At 41.7% G+C, this 16,835-nt stretch overlaps 1 protein-coding gene across 2 annotated transcripts in view; it reads right to left on the reverse strand.

Moving 5' to 3' along the window:
- Positions 1–6,777: 6,777 nt before the first annotated feature.
- LOC138746906 (sodium/potassium/calcium exchanger 1-like) overlaps positions 6,778–16,835 on the reverse strand; it is a 52,221-nt gene continuing 42,163 nt past the window's right edge. Inside the window, exons 2-4 of one of the 2 annotated variants that reach the window (XM_069905541.1) lie at positions 15,329–15,490; positions 13,674–13,763; positions 6,778–9,258 (exon numbers count right to left, since the gene is read on the reverse strand). In XM_069905541.1, the coding sequence (XP_069761642.1) occupies positions 7,996–9,258; positions 13,674–13,763; positions 15,329–15,490 (1,515 nt within the window). In that variant the 3' untranslated portion in view covers positions 6,778–7,995. The remainder of the gene's footprint in view (positions 9,259–13,673; positions 13,764–15,328; positions 15,491–16,835) is intronic. The other variant, XM_069905540.1, reaches the window with a different exon arrangement.

Below are 16,835 nucleotides of genomic sequence, written 5' to 3' on the forward strand. Positions count from 1 at the left end.
TTCTCAGTCGATCTTCTGATTTCCAGGTTGACATTATACATTTTTTTGTGACAGCTAAGGCTATCATAATAAATCTTTTTTGTGCTTCATCCAATTTGAGGCCTAATTCTTTACTTCTTATATTACTTAGAAGAAAGATCTCTGGAATTTTTTGGTATGTTATTTTTTGTGATTTTATTTAGCTTCTGAGGCAATTAAAGCTGTACGAAGTTCAGCTAGGTCTTTTTTGCGACAAACATCTTTGAATTCATCACGAAAGAATTTTAAAAAGTCAGTGAAGGTCATCTCACTTAGTTTAATGTCTGGTTGTTTCTTCTCTCGGCCGTTACCTTCTTCTCCCCGGGTTTTAGCTCGTGTAGCTTTTCCTTCAGTCATTTCTTCAAAATTTTCAGACTCAAGTATAATTAGAGAAATAATAAAGATCTTTCTGACTTCTGTGAAGTTAGTTCAAAGGTGGATACAGGTTAAAAATAGTATATTTTATGGAGCAAAAACCAAAACGTGTTTACTCCATGAGCGCCACCTGGAGACTCTCCGTGATTTTATTTAATACCTGATTTAGATCTTCCCAAAACTTTTCCACTTTCTCACATGCCCAGATTGCATGTACCGTTTCCTTCTTACAACAAAAACATCTATCTGATACTGTTGGGTCCCATTTATTTAACTTTTGGGGCATGGTGTATTGCCTGTGTAACCAATTATATTGTATCATGCATAACCTCGTGTTTATTGTATTTCTCATAGTTCCGGAGCATAGCTTTTCCCATATTTCATTTTTTATCTTTATGTTTAGATCTTGTTCCCACTTTTGTTTGGGTTTACAGCTTATTTCATTGTTCTCTTTCTCTTGCAGATTGATGTACATGTTTGTTATAAATCTTTTAATTATCATTGTGTCTGTAATCACATATTCAAAACTGCTTCCTTCTGGTAACCTCAGCCTGCTTCCCAATTTGTTATTCAAGTAGGTTTTCAGTTGGTGGTATGCAAACATTGTACCGTGAGTTATACCATATTTGTACTTCATTTGTTCAAAAGATAATAATTTATTTCCCAAAACACAATTTTCTATTCTTTTGATCCCTTTTCTCTCCCAAAGGAAAGGTTACCTATTGTGAAAGGGATTAGTTGATTTTGATCAATATTAATTTTGTTAGTTGGTAATTTGTTTTTTTCCTTTCTACGTGAATCTTCTTCCAAATGTTGAGCAGATGGTGCAGTACTGGTGAATTCCCATGTTGCACCAGCTTTTCATCACACTTATATAGTATATGTTCAGGTACCTTCTCCCCTATTTTATCTAGCTCTAATCTGGTCCCTTGTTTGATAAAAAAACTGATAGGTATCTTAATTGTGGTGCTCTATAATAATTCTTAAAGTTTGGTAGCTGTAAGCCCCCTTGTTTGTCCCATTCTGTTAATTTATCTAGCGCTATCCTCGGTTTCCCCCCCTATCCATAAGAATTTCATTATTATTTTCTTTAGTTCCTTGAAGAATTTCTCTGTTAGGTGAATTGGTAATGATTGGAATAGGTATTGTATCCTTGGGAAGATATGCATTTTAATAGAATTTACCCTTCCTATCAGTGTTAGTGGTAAATCTTTCCAATGTTCTAAGTCATCTTGTAATTTCTTCATTAATGGGTGATAATTTAATTTGTATAGATGGCCTAGATTATTATCTAGTTGAATACCTAGGTATCGGATTGCTTGTGTTTGCCATTTAAATGATGATTCTTTCTTAAACGTTGTGAGATCCGCATTATTCATTGGCATCGCTTCACTTTTATTTGCGTTGATCTTGTACCCCGATACTTCTCCATATTCCTTCAATTTCTTATGTAATTCTTTTATTGATAATTCTGGTTCTGTTAAGTATACTATGTCATAATCTGCAAATAGACTGATTTTATATTCCTTCTTTTATTTTTATCCCTCTCATTTTATTTTCTGTTCTTATCAGTTCTGCCAAGAGTTCTATAGGTAACGTGAACAGTGAGGGAGATGGTGGACATCCCTGCCTAGTTGACCTGCTTAATTTAAATTGGTTTGATATATATCCATTTACTGTCACCTTCGCCAATGGTCCCTTATATAATGCTTTAATCCAATTAATATATTTCTCTGGTAGGTTGAATCTCTGTTGTACTTTGAATAAATAATTCCATTCTACTCTGTCAAAGGCTTTCTCTGCATCTAAGGCAACTGCCACTATTGGCGTCTTGTTTCCTTGTACTACATGGATTAAGTTAATGAACTTACAGATATTGTCCGTTGTTCGCCTTTTCTTAATAAATCCAGTTTAATCTAGTTTTACTATTTTTGGTACACGGTCGGCCAATCTGTTTGCTAATAGTTTAGCTATTACCTTATAATCTGAGTTGAGTAGAGATATTGGTCTATATGATGCTGGTGTTAGTAGATCTTTCCCCGTCTTTGGTTTTACTGTAATTATTGCTGTTTTGCATGAATCTGGCATGTTTTGTGTTTCTTCAATCTGGTTCATTACTTCCAGGAGAGGAGGAATTAATAAGTCTTTAAATGTTTTATAGAATTCTATTGGGAGTCTGTCCTCTCACAGCATTTTATTGTTCGGTAGGTTTTTTTTAATATATCCTGTATTTCCTCTATTTCAAATGATTTTATTAATTTGTTTTGCTCCTCTTCTTGCAATTTCGGTAGTTCAGTTTTAGCTAGAAACTCATCTATTTTGTCTTCTTTCCCTTTGTTCTCAGTTCGATATAATTGCTCATTGAATTCCTTGAAGTTTTCATTGATTGCCGTTGGGTTATTTGTAATTTGTTTGTCCTTTTTCCTTGATGCCAATACTGTTCTTTTAGTTTGTTCTGTTTTAAGCTTCCAAGCCAGTATTTTGTGCATTTTTTCTCCTAGCTCATAATACTTCTGCTTTGTCTTCATTATGTTCTTCTCCACCTTGTACGTTTGTAGTGTTTCATATTTTTTTTGTCCACCAATTCTCTTCTTTTTGTTGTATCTTCCCTTGTTGGTAATTCTTTTTCTGTACTTGCTATTTCCCTTTCCAGCTATTCTATTTCCGATTGTAGTCCTTCTTCATCTTAGTTACATATTATCTGCCCTCTGATGAAAGATTTAATTGCATCTCATAGTATAAATTTATCTTTCACTGATTCCATATTTATTTCAAACTACATTTTAATTTGGCCCTCAATGAATTCTCCAAAATCCCGTCTTTTAAGTAGCATGGAGTTTAATCTCCATCTATACGTTCTCGGTGGGATGTCCTCCAGCTCTATTGCTAATAACAGGGGTGAGTGATCTGATAACAATCTCGTTCCGTTTTTCTAACTTTCCCTTGGATGTGGACTGACAACAGGAACAGGTCAACCCTTGAGTATGTTTTATGTCTTCTCGAATAAAATGAGTATTCCTTCTCCTTTGGGTGTTGTCTCCTCCATATATCCAAAAGTTGCATTTCCTGCATCGATTTAACCATAAATTTGGTTACTTTGTTCTTTCTGCTCGTCTTTTTTCCAGTTTTATCTATCTTTGAGTCCAAATTATGGTTAAAGTTCCCTCCTATCAGTATATTCCCCTGCGTATCTACAATCTTCAAAAATATATCTTGTATAAATTTTTGATCCTCTTCATTAGGTGCATATACATTGAGCAAATTCCAAAATTCTGAATATATATGACACTATCATTACATACCTCCCTGCTGGATCTATTATTTCCTCCTCTACTTTGATTGGTACATTTTTATTGATTAATATAGCTACTCCTCTGGCTTTTGAATTATATGATGCTGCCATTACGTGCCCTACCCAGTCTCTCCTTAATTTCTTGTGTTCCACTTCAGTTAGATGTATTTCTTGCACGAATGCTATATCAATTTTTTCTTTCTTCAGTAAATTTAACAGCCTCTTCCTTTTGATTTGGTTATGTATTCCGTTAATATTTATAGTCATATAGTTCAACATGGCCATTTCATACGTTGTTTACCTCTCATTTCTGCTTCCTCATCACCACCTTTCCCCCATATCCATTTTTTTTTGAATGCACTGTAAGACAACACTTCTAAAACATAAAATATTTCCAATATTCCCATGTCTAAAATTCCCTCAACCCCAAATGTCCCCCCCTCCCCCCGAGTTTCCCCTTGTCCCTTGCCAGGCAACCACAACTCCCCTCTCCATTTGGGTTGTGAACCCGCTCGCAAGCATCAACTGATTTCACAGTGACTGTTATTCTCTCCAACCCAACCCCCTCCAGAAGACTTTTATCTTCACATATAACAAAGCTCACCCTCTTTATTCCCCACTTACTTCTTACTTATACATAATTTTTCTTCTTTATATGAAGTTTGTCATCATTCTTTGTTCTTGTTACATCTCTTCATCTCTCTTTCTGTCTTGCAGGTGTTCTGCAAATTCTCGTGCTTTCTCCGGATCCGAGAACAATCTGTTTTGCTGCCCCGGGATAACTATTTTAAGCACCGCTTAACATAAGCTTCCTTCTTAACATAAATTTATAGCCTTTCTTCCATAGGATCGATTTTGCTGCGTTAAACTCCTTACTCTTCTTCAGGAGCTCAAAACTTGTGTCTGGGTAGAAATAATTTTTTTGACCTTTGTATTCCAGTGGTTTTTTTTGTCTTCTCTCATTTTTTTCATTGCCTTCTCCAATATATTTTCTCTTGTCATATCTCAGGAAATTTACTAAATTGGATCTTGGTTTTTGTTGTGACTGTGGTTTTGGGGCTAATGTTCTGTGTGCCCTTTCTATTAACTTGTGATCAAATTGGAACGGAACTTGGATGCACAGTCATAGATAGACAGGGAATAGGAACTAACCACACAGCTTTGTGGTGCCCATGTTGATGGTCAGTGAGGGGGAGGTGATGTTACCGATCCACATTGATTGGGATCTGTTGATGAAGTCAAGGAGTATGACTGTGTTGAATGTAGAATTGTAGTCAATAAAGGACAGCCTGACGTGGGTGTTCTTCTGTTCCAGGTGAGCTAATGCAGAGTGGAAGGCCAGCGACCTGGCATCTGCTATTGTCACCTGTTATGACAATGGGCAAGTTAAAGAGGATCCAGGACCTTCCTAAGATCGGAGTTGATTTGCTCCATAGCCAACCTCATCACAGTAGATACTCTCCTTGGGAACTGGAATGATGGATGCACTTTTGAAGTAGGTGGGGACCTCTGACTGTTGTTGTGAGAGGTTGAAAATGTCCACAAAAACTCCAGCCAGTAGGATTCAAAACAGCAGTCTATTCAAAATATTTGCATGCTTTGAGAATGACTTTGAATTATGAATTTTGTACAGATGCATATCCTTGAAACAACATGACCCACCATTAAAACAATACATAATTTATTTCAATTTTATTATCCCAATTCAGAATTACAAGAATATGAATGAATGTTTACCATCTGAACCACACACCCAGTTGGTTGATCACACCTGCCAGTGGAAGAAAGCTGTATTACAGTCGATTGCCACATGCATGACCTTAAGGCTACAGCATACATGTCAATGATAAAATATCAGGGCCCTCATAGGCTACCACAGCAAAGCAGTATCACAAAAGTATCCATGACAAAATAACTTTCTAAGCTTTTGAACTTTTAAGGCTCAGCATGACATCGAGTGGAAAGTAAGTGAATCAGGAGTTACTACAAAGGACTAAAATATTTCCTGCATTTACAAATCAGTGTGTCATCTAACACCTGGATCTTAACATGCACAACCTGTGCTCACTGATCTTTCTCGAACACTGATTAAGCAATGGCTGGATTTTCAAGTTATCACCAGTTATTTCACATTCCTCTCACCTCCAGATCTCACCTCTCCGCAATGTCTTCCCACCCTTGTAACCCTCCAAGGTTTTTGCATTCCCATTTCAGGGGCATTTATTTTTTCTGTATTGCACAGTTTGTATATTTTTGTACAAAACCAGACCCAGAAAACAGGCCCTTTAGCCCTTCTTGTCTGTGCCAAACCATTATTTTGCCTAGTCCCACTGACCTACACCCAGCCCACAGCCCTCCATACCCCTTCCATCTGTGTACCTGTCCAAATCTTCCTTCAATATTAAAAATGAGCCCGCATATACACTTTTTTTTTGAGTAACTACGGCCTGTAGGAAAACGATTTCAGGGTTGTATGTGATGTCATGTTTGTACTCTGACAATAAATTGGAACTTTCGGCTCTTTCCTGAATCAGTTATTGACAGCTGAGCCTTTAGTCTCCTGGGCACAGGCTCTTGCATTCTCTCCCTGAACCCTTTCTTCCTTTGAAACATTTCTTGGAAAACTTTTGTTCATTTAATACCTGCTTGGTTCATTGTCAATTTTTGGTTCATGCCCGTGCAGTGACGCACAAGAGGGCATTGCTATGTTAAAAAGTCCTGAATGTGGAATTAGTTATTGTAACCAAATGCAAGTCACACTAACAACTATGATTCTTAGGTACAGGTGGTTATTTGGCCCATTGAGTCTCTAATTCTTGCTTCAACCCCAATTCTCTAACCTGCAACCTATTCTTTCCCGCATAACCAGTAATAGCTCCTGCTTCGCCATCCACTTATCCATATTCATCCCACGCTCACATGTCTGTCCATGGCCTTGTGTACTGTCCCACCCTGACCACCTGTAGATCAGAGGAACACAACCCAATTTTGTGTCTGGGCACTCTCCAGCTACATGGCATTGACATCGACTTCTCTGCTCACATTTTCTTTCCCCTCCCCCTTTCCTGTCTTTCCAGTTCTCCCCTCCCTTTCCCCTTACCCACCCAGCCACCCCCCTCTCCACTTTCTTCACCCATCACCTCTTGCCTTTTTGTTCAGAAGCCTGCCGACATTTTGTCCATACCTTGATGAAGGGCTCAAGCTGAAATGTGGGTTCTGTATCTTTATCTTTGCTACATAAAGGACAACACGGTTTGACCTGCTGAGTTTCCCCAGCGTCGTGTTTTACTTCAATCACGGTGTCTGCAGCTTCTAATGATTTACTTCATCCTAGTTTTACTCGGTGTTGAAATGGACTAACCAGTTTGAATTAGGAAAGAAGTTTCTTTGTTTAAGTGATTGTTGTGGAGGCAACAAGATGATTCAGGAATTTGTTCACCTCACTAATTCCCTGCACTCACATCCTACCTCCCAGTTGGACAAATGGAAAAAAGTTCCAGTGATTTCATGCCAGTTTTGGAATGAAGTCAAAAATCTCACCCCAAACTTCCTTGCAAAATAAGAAAAAGGTGACAGTCATGACACGCGAGCTTCATACGCTTTGGAAATACTACTTGAAGCTTCAATGCAGATCTGGAGCTTTCTGTAATTCCAACACAACCCAAAATGGTCATTTTCTTTTGCTAAAAGCTGCTTGAAACATGCAATAGCTGCCTTGGCATTGAAAGAAATTCACTGCCAACTTCTGCAGACTCTTCAAAGGTTTGCCCAGGCCTGTAGATTGGGGTTTAGTTTTAAGGATACGGCACGATGGATGGTCCTTCCAGCCCACGAGATTCTAAATGCCCAATTTCACTCAATTAACCTACCAACCCCATACATTTTGGTGGGAGGAAACCAGAGCCCCTATGGAAAACCCACATAGGTCATAGGGAGAACATACCAACTCCTTACAGACAGCGCGGAATTTGAACCTGGGTTGCTGGTGCAGTTATAGTGTGATTTAATAGCCCATAACAAAGGCAAATGTAGCCTTATAATATACAAAAGGCTAACAAAGACATAGTGAGATGGCTCATTTTGTCAATTCAATCCCAAAAGCCTGAGACACAATGTATTGAGAAAAGTGATTACACTATTTCTTCAAGTTGATCTTGGTTACAGTTTAAGTATAATTTACTTTTCAGTTAAAAAGGTAAAAAATCATTTGAAAAGAATCAATGGCAAAATTATTTGAAGGATCCCATTCAAACTTGTGCACCTTTGAAAACTCTCTTCTTAGCGTTAATATTTTGCAGTTGAAACACTTCCTAGGAAATGTGACACGCATCTTTGTTTTTAAGGTGTTCCCTGGTACTCTCACTTACATTCAAACTTTTCCCAAGCCCCATATCAAGATTATTTGGGGTGCTTTCAGGATCATCTTTGGTGTCTGGTTGCCTTTCTTCAGTGCACATGGTGGTGTTTAATTCAGGCACCATATTTTCTGCTGCATCATGCATTTCCTCATCAGATGGATCATCCACGCTTCCCTCTGCTTCTTCAGGGAATTCCCTCGGAGCCTTATCTCCTTCTGGTTGTGTTGGCTCATGTATTCTTTGGAACAGCTCCTTCTCAGTGAAATCCTTCTCCTCATACCCATCACCGAATGATTCTAACTTTCTCTGCTCTTTCCCCCCACACTGTTCATGGTTTGCATTTGCCCTTGAATGCTCTTCATTCTGCTCTTTTACTTTGCCCTCTCTTTCCCCATGCATTTCACTCCTGACACTATCAGCATCGCTTTTCCTGCTCCTTCTACCCTCACTTCTTGTAAGGTTCTTCTGTTGTGCTATTACTGTTGTCAACATTTGTACAAACACGTCAAATGGACCTTTCTCCTTCCCACCATTGTTTGCCTTAGTGCTGCTATCAGTGTGTGATTGGTTCCCTTCCGCCTGAACTGATCCACCCATTACAATTTTGTGCCCTTGTGCGTCTAAATCGCCACAGGCTCCTTGCTCTCTTGCTCCAATCTCATCTTCATTTTGCCTTTCATTGTGTGAATTCTCCACAAAAGCAACTTGACTTGCCTCTTCCGCTTCTCGTCCCTTATATTCTGACTCCCTTTCCTCACTAACCAGCTTCACAGGTTCGAAGGTTTGACTTCCTCTACCTTCAATGACCCGATCTGATTTGGACATTTCTGTCTCGCATTGGGGAACGTGGGTCACGTTTTCTGGAGCTGATGCATTCTCACCAGCCTCGATCAGACGAGTAGATTCTTCCCTGTGAATGGCATCTGCACCTTGTGTGAATGTGCTCACACTTCTCTCTATGCTTTTTCTATTTGTGATCTCTTCAGGGACATTTGTTTCATGTTGCATGATATGTTTAGTCTCATAGCTGCTATCCATCGACTGTTTCTGCTCCATCTCTGCAAGGTCAGCTGCCGTGCTCAGAAGTGTCTGCACACTGCATTTCCCACAATCATCTGATTTCAACTCCATTCTCTTTGCACCTGAATATTCCTCATCTTCAAGATGGCTCTGAATATCTCGATCCGTGTCCTCTGCAGCAGCTATTTCAATAACCTGTGGAAATACACAATTAGTTAATGTGTAATGGCAATAATGGATGTAATGAGAGTGAACAATTTTATATGTTTGGCAATTATTTCTAAAATGTACTTCACAGGGAAAGTTTAGTCGCACCACAAACAGGTCTCACAAAAATTTACTTTTCTTGAAATCAATTCAAATTGAATGGAACTTTCTGCTCAGTATACAATAAGTGCTGGAGAATCTAAGTAGGTCACACAGCATCCATGGCAGTTGATGCTTCGGGCCTGAGCCCTTCATCAGGTGTGACCTTCCGCTTTCCATGGATGCTGCATGACCTTGTGACAGATTATGTTGTTTGTTTTGTATATAGATATGTTTTTGGGAAATAAATTGGGGCAGGTTTGTTAGTGTAGGTCACATATAAACACTTTAAAACAGATCTTATTTAAAATACTGGAGCTCTGCTCATGCTACACAGGCTGGATCCAAGAGCCTTTGAAAAAGTTTTGGAGTGTCCAAGAGACTTCACTAAGGCAACAGATGAAAGAGCTTGTGGGAGCCACAGGCTGTCTGGAGGGGAATGTGCTGTTCTAGGAGGGTCAGGTGGTTTTGCAAGCAGAGAGAGTAAAAGAGACCTTCTGAGAGAGAGAGAGAGAGAGAGAGAGAGAGAGAGAGAGAGGGGTGGGGGGTGGGGGGGGGAAGAGAGAGAGTTCAGTTCTGCAGTTTGACAGTCAGCAGCAGCAGCTGGGACTGGAACAGGACAAGTTGGCAAGCTTGTGGAAAACCCCATTGAGAAGACGGGTTGTGAGTGCTTTTTTCAGCCTGGTCAAAGCCCTTGTAGTCATACAAGAGGAGAGGACTGGCTGCCTAATGTTTCACTTAAAATAAGAGAAAAAAAAAAGGAACTCTGTGGTGACCTGAAAGAAAGAGGTTATGATCTGGAAAACCCTAATGGGGCAAGTTTCATCAGCAAGACACTGAAGTGACTGATTACAAAGGAATCAGTTGTGGGTGTCCAGCGAACAAGAACCTTCCCGAGTGGTAACCATTTACCTTTCAAGCACCAAAGCCTGGTGAACTTTATAAATGTTAAATTCTGTGCAGAGTATAAGAATTCTTGATACCGGTGAACTTGGAGGAATGAGAAGTGGGATTGGACTGTGAATCAAAGAACTTTTCTGAACTTACACACACATTACATACACGTCCACTTAGAATTAGAAGGTGGTTAAGTTAGGTAAGTTATGTCAATAGTGATAAGATAAAGTGTGATTCTGTTTTCATGTTTAAAGATAATTATAAGTAATTTTTTTTAAGTAACCTTACTGTGTACTGAACTAGACCCCACATCTGCAGACTTCTTGTTTACCTGCAACAGTTCTTTTATTCCTCCCCATTATTAGAATTCACCTTCTATTTATGATTTGATTCTTCCCAAAAAGCCAAAAATAGTGCAAGATAGAGATATTTTACAAAATGTGAATCCCCTCTTGTTTGTACATGGGGTGAGTTCTCAACCAGCTGGACCCCTACCCCTTACCAAGGATAGCCAACATGGTTAACGAGATAGCCCACTGCCAGGTCTTCTCCACAATTGAACTGAAGTCGGCCTATCACCAACTCCCCATCCACCCTTGGGACAAGCCTTACACAGCCTTTGAAGATGACAGGCATCTGTACCAGTTCCACCGAGTTCCGTTTGGGGTCACGAATGGGGTCTCCGTCTTCCAGCGGGAGACGGATCGTATGGTAGACCAGTACAAACTAAAGGCAACTTTTCTGTACCTGGATAATGTCACCATCTGCAGCCATGACCAGCAGGACCATGATGCCAACCTGGAGAAATTTCTCCAGACGGCCGAGGAGCTGAACCTCACTTACTACAAAGAGAAGTGCGTGTTCAGCACCACCCGCCTCACCATCCTGGTGTACATCATGGCACATGGTGTTAAAGGCCCATATCCAGAATGGATGTGCCCATTAATGGAGCTGCCCATTCCAACCCCCCCCCCCCACCCCGCCAATGCTCAAAGCCCTCCACAGGTGCCTTGGCTTATTCTCTTACTACTCACAGTGGGTTCCCCACTTCTCAGACAAGGTCCACCCACTGGCCCAGGCCTCAACTTTTCCGCTCCCACCCGAGGTGCAGGCAGCCTTCATGTACATCAGGCAGGACATCACAGACGCCACGATGCATGCCGTGGATGAGGACTCCCCATTCCAGATGGAGTGCAATACCTCGCTGCTACCCTCAACCAAGGTTGGGGGGCGCCCGGTCACCTTCTTCTCCAGGACCCTCCACAGCTCCGAGCTAGGGTACTCCGCCACTGAAAAGGAGGCCCAGGCGATTGTGGAAGTGGTCCGCCACTGGCAACTACCTGACAGGCAGGAGGTTCACCCTCCTCACCGACCATAGGGCAGAGGAGTTCAAGTTCAACATCACCCACAGGGGCAAGATCAGGATGCTCTTCCCGAGGCGCTCCACGTCATTCGGTCACTCCTGTGTACGGCTACCAACGAGACCCCTCAGGAACGCCTGTTTTCGTTCCCCTGGAGATGGGCGACGGGAACGTCTCTCCCACTCCGGCTCCCACCCCAAGCCCCCGCACACCCTCGGCGACCAGGAGCCAGTCCTGCAATGGTCGCAGAGACTCCGACGGCCGCTGGACCGTCTCAATCTGTAAATACTATGTATTTATGTTTTGGGGCTCTTTACTGCAACCTCCCTCCCCCAACCCCCCCAGGACAATTTTAAAGAAGTGGGTGAATGTGGTGGTACACCACTGGTGTACTACAGGGAGCAACCTCTGTACCTGCAGAAGAGCACGGGGACAAGACAACACCTGGCCGGCTGTCAATCAGCCGACCTGAATAGACCAAGCCCCACCTGGTCGGGTGTCAATCACCCTCCAGGATATAACCCTGAGCCGGCCCTTCGAAGTTGAGCTCTCCTTGCAGCTGGCTCTGTTGAAGTTTATGTCGAATAAAGCCTATTGTACAGTCTTTTGGTTTTGTGAGTTTGCTTCTGACCGACAACGCACCACAAACATCCAAGAAAGAATTTACCACCAGTTTGTTCTGCTGGTTGTGAAACTTACCAAAAACTTTGAATGTTGTGAATGTCTCAGATGATCAAAAAGCATTTCAAAGCTGAAAAAGCTCATTTTTCAAAAAGGTTGAAAACCTATTGCTCAACTGGTTTCATTAAAAAAAAGGTGGAAGTTACATAGAATCTGTGTGGTTCCTTCGGGGGAGATAAGCTGCCACTTTTACTCTGTCTGACACACATGACCCCAGACACTCAGTCACTGGTTGGCTCTGAACTGCCCTCTGAATTACAAAATTAAAAAGACACTTGGAGCACTTTCTGGCAAAACCTTGTACAAATCACTAACTGGGTCTTTGTTGGAGTAGGGTATCCAATCTTGACACCACACAACAGGAAAAATCCCAAGCGAGGACACAGGATACCAAGGATGAGAAAGGCAGAGAAGCTGATGTCGTTATCATCAGAGGAGAGAGGTCCAGGGGAGAATGAACAAATGTGCTCAAAATGGTGAAAGTTTTGATACAGATCACAATAGGAAGGACCAGAGGGCAGATCAAAGGCTGGTGGATGAATCTGAATCTGGGTGGAGGAGACCTTCCCTTTTTGAAAAATAAACAATGGGTTATGATCTGAAATGCCCAGCCTAAAAAGGCAGAGGAAGCAGGTGCAACAGTAGGTTTCAAAGGGAACCGAAAAATTTACACGGCTGGGAGAAAAAAAATCTAATTGAAAAGTTCTATCAAGGAACTGGCACAGACAGTGTTTTCACTTCAACCACGGTTGTCTGCAGACTTTAATGTTTTACTTTTGGCACTGCAATAATAATAAGGGAAATTAAGAACATTTATATAAATAATAATAAACTTATTTATTCATCATCAGGAAAGAAAATCTTTTATAAAAAAGTACAACATTTATATCGCGTCTCATGTTGATATAGACCTGTATATTCTAGGGATGTACAACAGCGCACTGAAGGTCAGCTTTGCATATTTCAAAATAGAAGAGTCCATCACCTCTTCAGATCCAGAGGGCTAGAAGGACTGGGCTTTAGATGATAGTCTTTCAGAGGACTCAGGATGATCATCTAAACGCTGGAACTACTGACCTGACAGCACTGTGGAATCGCCTTCCCCAGAACTGCAGCAGTTCACCACCACCTTCCCACGGCAATTCGTGGTCGGCAATAAATGCTGGCAGATCACAGAAAACGAGAAGGAAATTTTAAAAAACCTGCGCAGACCTGAGTAGCAGGGAGGCTGGCAGAGAAAAGGACTCAGCAGATCACATAGAGCAGCCAAAATTTCCAAGCAAGTTTTCCATTGATTGGATTTAATTTACCTGTGATCCCATCCATGACATAATGTAATCAAGGCTTTACCTTAATAATTCTTACCTCACTCATCTTTCTCTCTTCAAGTTGCTCTTTCATGTAATTAACTTTTTGCAATAATAAATATTTGGCAACTTTCTCTGATTCCAGTTCCTATGAATGGAATGAGAGAAGAGTGATCACTCAACAAGCTTTTGTACACATTTACATTTGCTGCTCTTTTCTAAAGTTTAAGGATATGACTTGATAATGACTATTGTATTCAACACTTTCTGGTCATTAGAGTACACCTTGCTCTTGGTTTTGATGCAGTTTTGTGCTATAATGTACCCCAACATCAGCAGAACATCCTTCCTTCTCCAAGGCCTTTGAAACTTTGAACTTAACTTATACAAAGTTTAGATTTATTGCCAGAGTACATACATGACATCACACACAACCATGAGAGTTTTATCCTGTGGGTGAGGCAGAATTACCACTTATTGGTAATACAAAAAAAACTGTACTCAAGAAGATAAGTAAACAACTAAACAAATAAGGAAATGTAAACAAAATGACAGGAAAAAAATTAATAAAGCGCATAAGAATCCCTGATTGAGTTTGTTGTTGGAGTCTAATGGTGGAGGGGCAGCAGCTGTTCCTGAACCTGGTGGTGCGAGTCTTGTGGCACCTACACCACTTTCCTGATGGGAGCAGTGAGAACAGAATGTGTGCTGGGTGGTGTGGACACTTGATGATCGCTGCTGCTCTCTGACGGCAGCGTTCCCTGTAGATGTTCTCAATGGTGGGAAGAGTTTTGCCTGTTATGTCCTGGGCTGTGTCCACTACCTTTTTCAGGACTTTATGCTCAGGGGTATTGGTGTCCCCCATGCCAGACCATGATGCAGCTGGTCAGCACACTTTCCACCACACCTCTGTAGAAATTTGCCAGGGTTTCTGGTGTCGTAGCAAACATCCGCAAACCCCTGAGGAAGTAGAGGTTCTGACGTGCTTTCTTTACGATGCCATTAGGGTGTTGGGTCCAGGAAAGATCCTCCGAGATAATGACTCCCAAGAAATTAAATTTGCTCACCCTCTCCACTTCTGATCCCCCAATGATCACTGGATGGTATACCTCTGGTTTTCACTCAGTGGGTGGTGAGAATGGGGAACAAGCTGCCAGTGCAGGTGGTTAATGCGGTTCGATTCAACATTTAAGAGAAATTTGGATAGGTACATGGATGGGAAGGGTATGAAGGGCTACGGTCCAGGTGCAGGTCGATGAGACTTGGCACAAAAATAATTTGGCACGGACTAGATGTGCTGAAGGGTCGATTTCTATGCTATGGTTTTATGATATAATGGCACAAAGCACCGAGTTGAGACTGGTAAATAATGTGACCTTGGAATTTCACTGCAATTAATACAATAATTAGTAGAATCAGGTTAATTCGTTCGCTTAAAAAGTTCAGCCTTCAGGATCAATGAAGAAAATGAACATGCTGGAAAAGTAATAGTACTAGAAAGAGCGGTTAAAATTAGGGATCGAGGTTCAGTTTGGAGGAAGGAAAAGGAATACAAGGACATTATTGATGGAGTTGCATTGACAAGAGGGTACTTGAGGGTAGAGGGGCAATTTCAGGCTCTGGTAACTTTGAGTGATGGTTACATCTTTTAGACAAATTTAAACATATAGTTACTTCAAATGAGAAGTCAACGTGAAAGCAAGGACATCATACCTTGGCCACTTGCGCATGTCTCCAGTGAAGCTCTGCCAGTTCCTCCTCGGTGCCTTCCAGAACATCCCTTAACTGCTCCACCTCGTACATGAGTAAAACCTTCTCAGTTTCCAAATGACCAATCGATTCAACTGCATCCATGTACTTCTCTTTAAAATCTTCCTGAGTGTTCAAAACAAGGTTAATATGAACACAATGGTGTTCCTGCGCCTTTAGGGACGGTACTATCCCTGCGGCTTAGGGACGGTATTATTCCCTTGGCTTAGGGACATTATTTCAATAGTCATTTCATGACAAACTACAGGTACATGCACATAAGAATATTCAAATCATAAACACCACTTAAACAGAGTTAAAACTCTGATGGGCCCCAATTCTTGTTTTCTTCTAAAGTAATAGATATTTGCAATAATTGTGCACAAGATGTCGTCAGTCGGCTCCTTAAAGAAAGTAGTGGGATAACAAAACTGAAAGCGAGCACGAGTGATCAAATACAGTCCTGCCTGACATTGTTGCAGTTTGAGATGCTGTCAAGAAATATCGCATGTGGCATTCAATGTAGCAGGGTGGAAAAATTAATATTACAAATTACAGCCTGGAATATTCATAGAAGTATCTTCAATGCCCAAGGAGAAATTTATAAAGTCTAATCATCAAGAAAATTATCCATGGCTAGTCATCGCTCAGTAAATTAAGATGCAAGGGAAGAGATTTAAAGGGGACCTGAGGGGCACCTTCTTCACACAGAGGGTGGTGGGTGCGTGGAATGAGGCAGACAAAAGGCTCTTTAATAGAGTGAAAAAATATGACTGTAAAGGCGGAGATTCTCCACCCTTATGTCACAGAACTTACCATCATAAATGCTCCATGAGTAGCTCCAAGGTGCTTTTTTCAACCTAGTGTTAATGGTGGAGCGGAGCGTTCCGCCACACATTACAAATGTCCCGCCGCTGCAAGGGGCTGGCTAGGGGCACGCTGATGATGTTATGATGACATCATCAGTCCACGACCCAGGAGCAACCACCAGGGCTCCCACAGTGATTAGAGTTAGGGGTCCCTCCTGCCACCCAGAAATGTCCTCTTCCCGTTCCCTCTCCTCCCCTCATTCCTTCAGCGAGGATGCCAAGACCAAGGAGCAGGAGGGCAGCGAGGAGCAGCAGGCCCAGCGGGGGCAAGGAGAGTTGGAGCCCACTGAGCCGCCAGGGCCAGAGCTCCCGGGAGGGAGGAGAACAGATGCTGAGGATTGGAGATGGAGAAGCAGAGTCGGGTAGTCCGATGGATGCAAGAGGGGAGCGAAGAGCTGGAGGAGTAGCGCCGGGCAGCAGAGTTGGAAGAATGATCAATGGCTGTCTTAATGTGCTGACTGTCATAATCCCCCACACAACTGGAACCGCTCTGCGTTTCCCAGAGCTGTTTCAGCAGTGTGGGGTATTGTGGGTAATGAAGATGATCATTGCTTGGCGCATATGTTAGACCTCATGGCCACGGGCGATGCTACTGCACCACT

This window comes from Narcine bancroftii, chromosome 12 (genome assembly GCF_036971445.1).
Source record: "Narcine bancroftii isolate sNarBan1 chromosome 12, sNarBan1.hap1, whole genome shotgun sequence".
NCBI lineage: Eukaryota > Metazoa > Chordata > Chondrichthyes > Torpediniformes > Narcinidae > Narcine > Narcine bancroftii.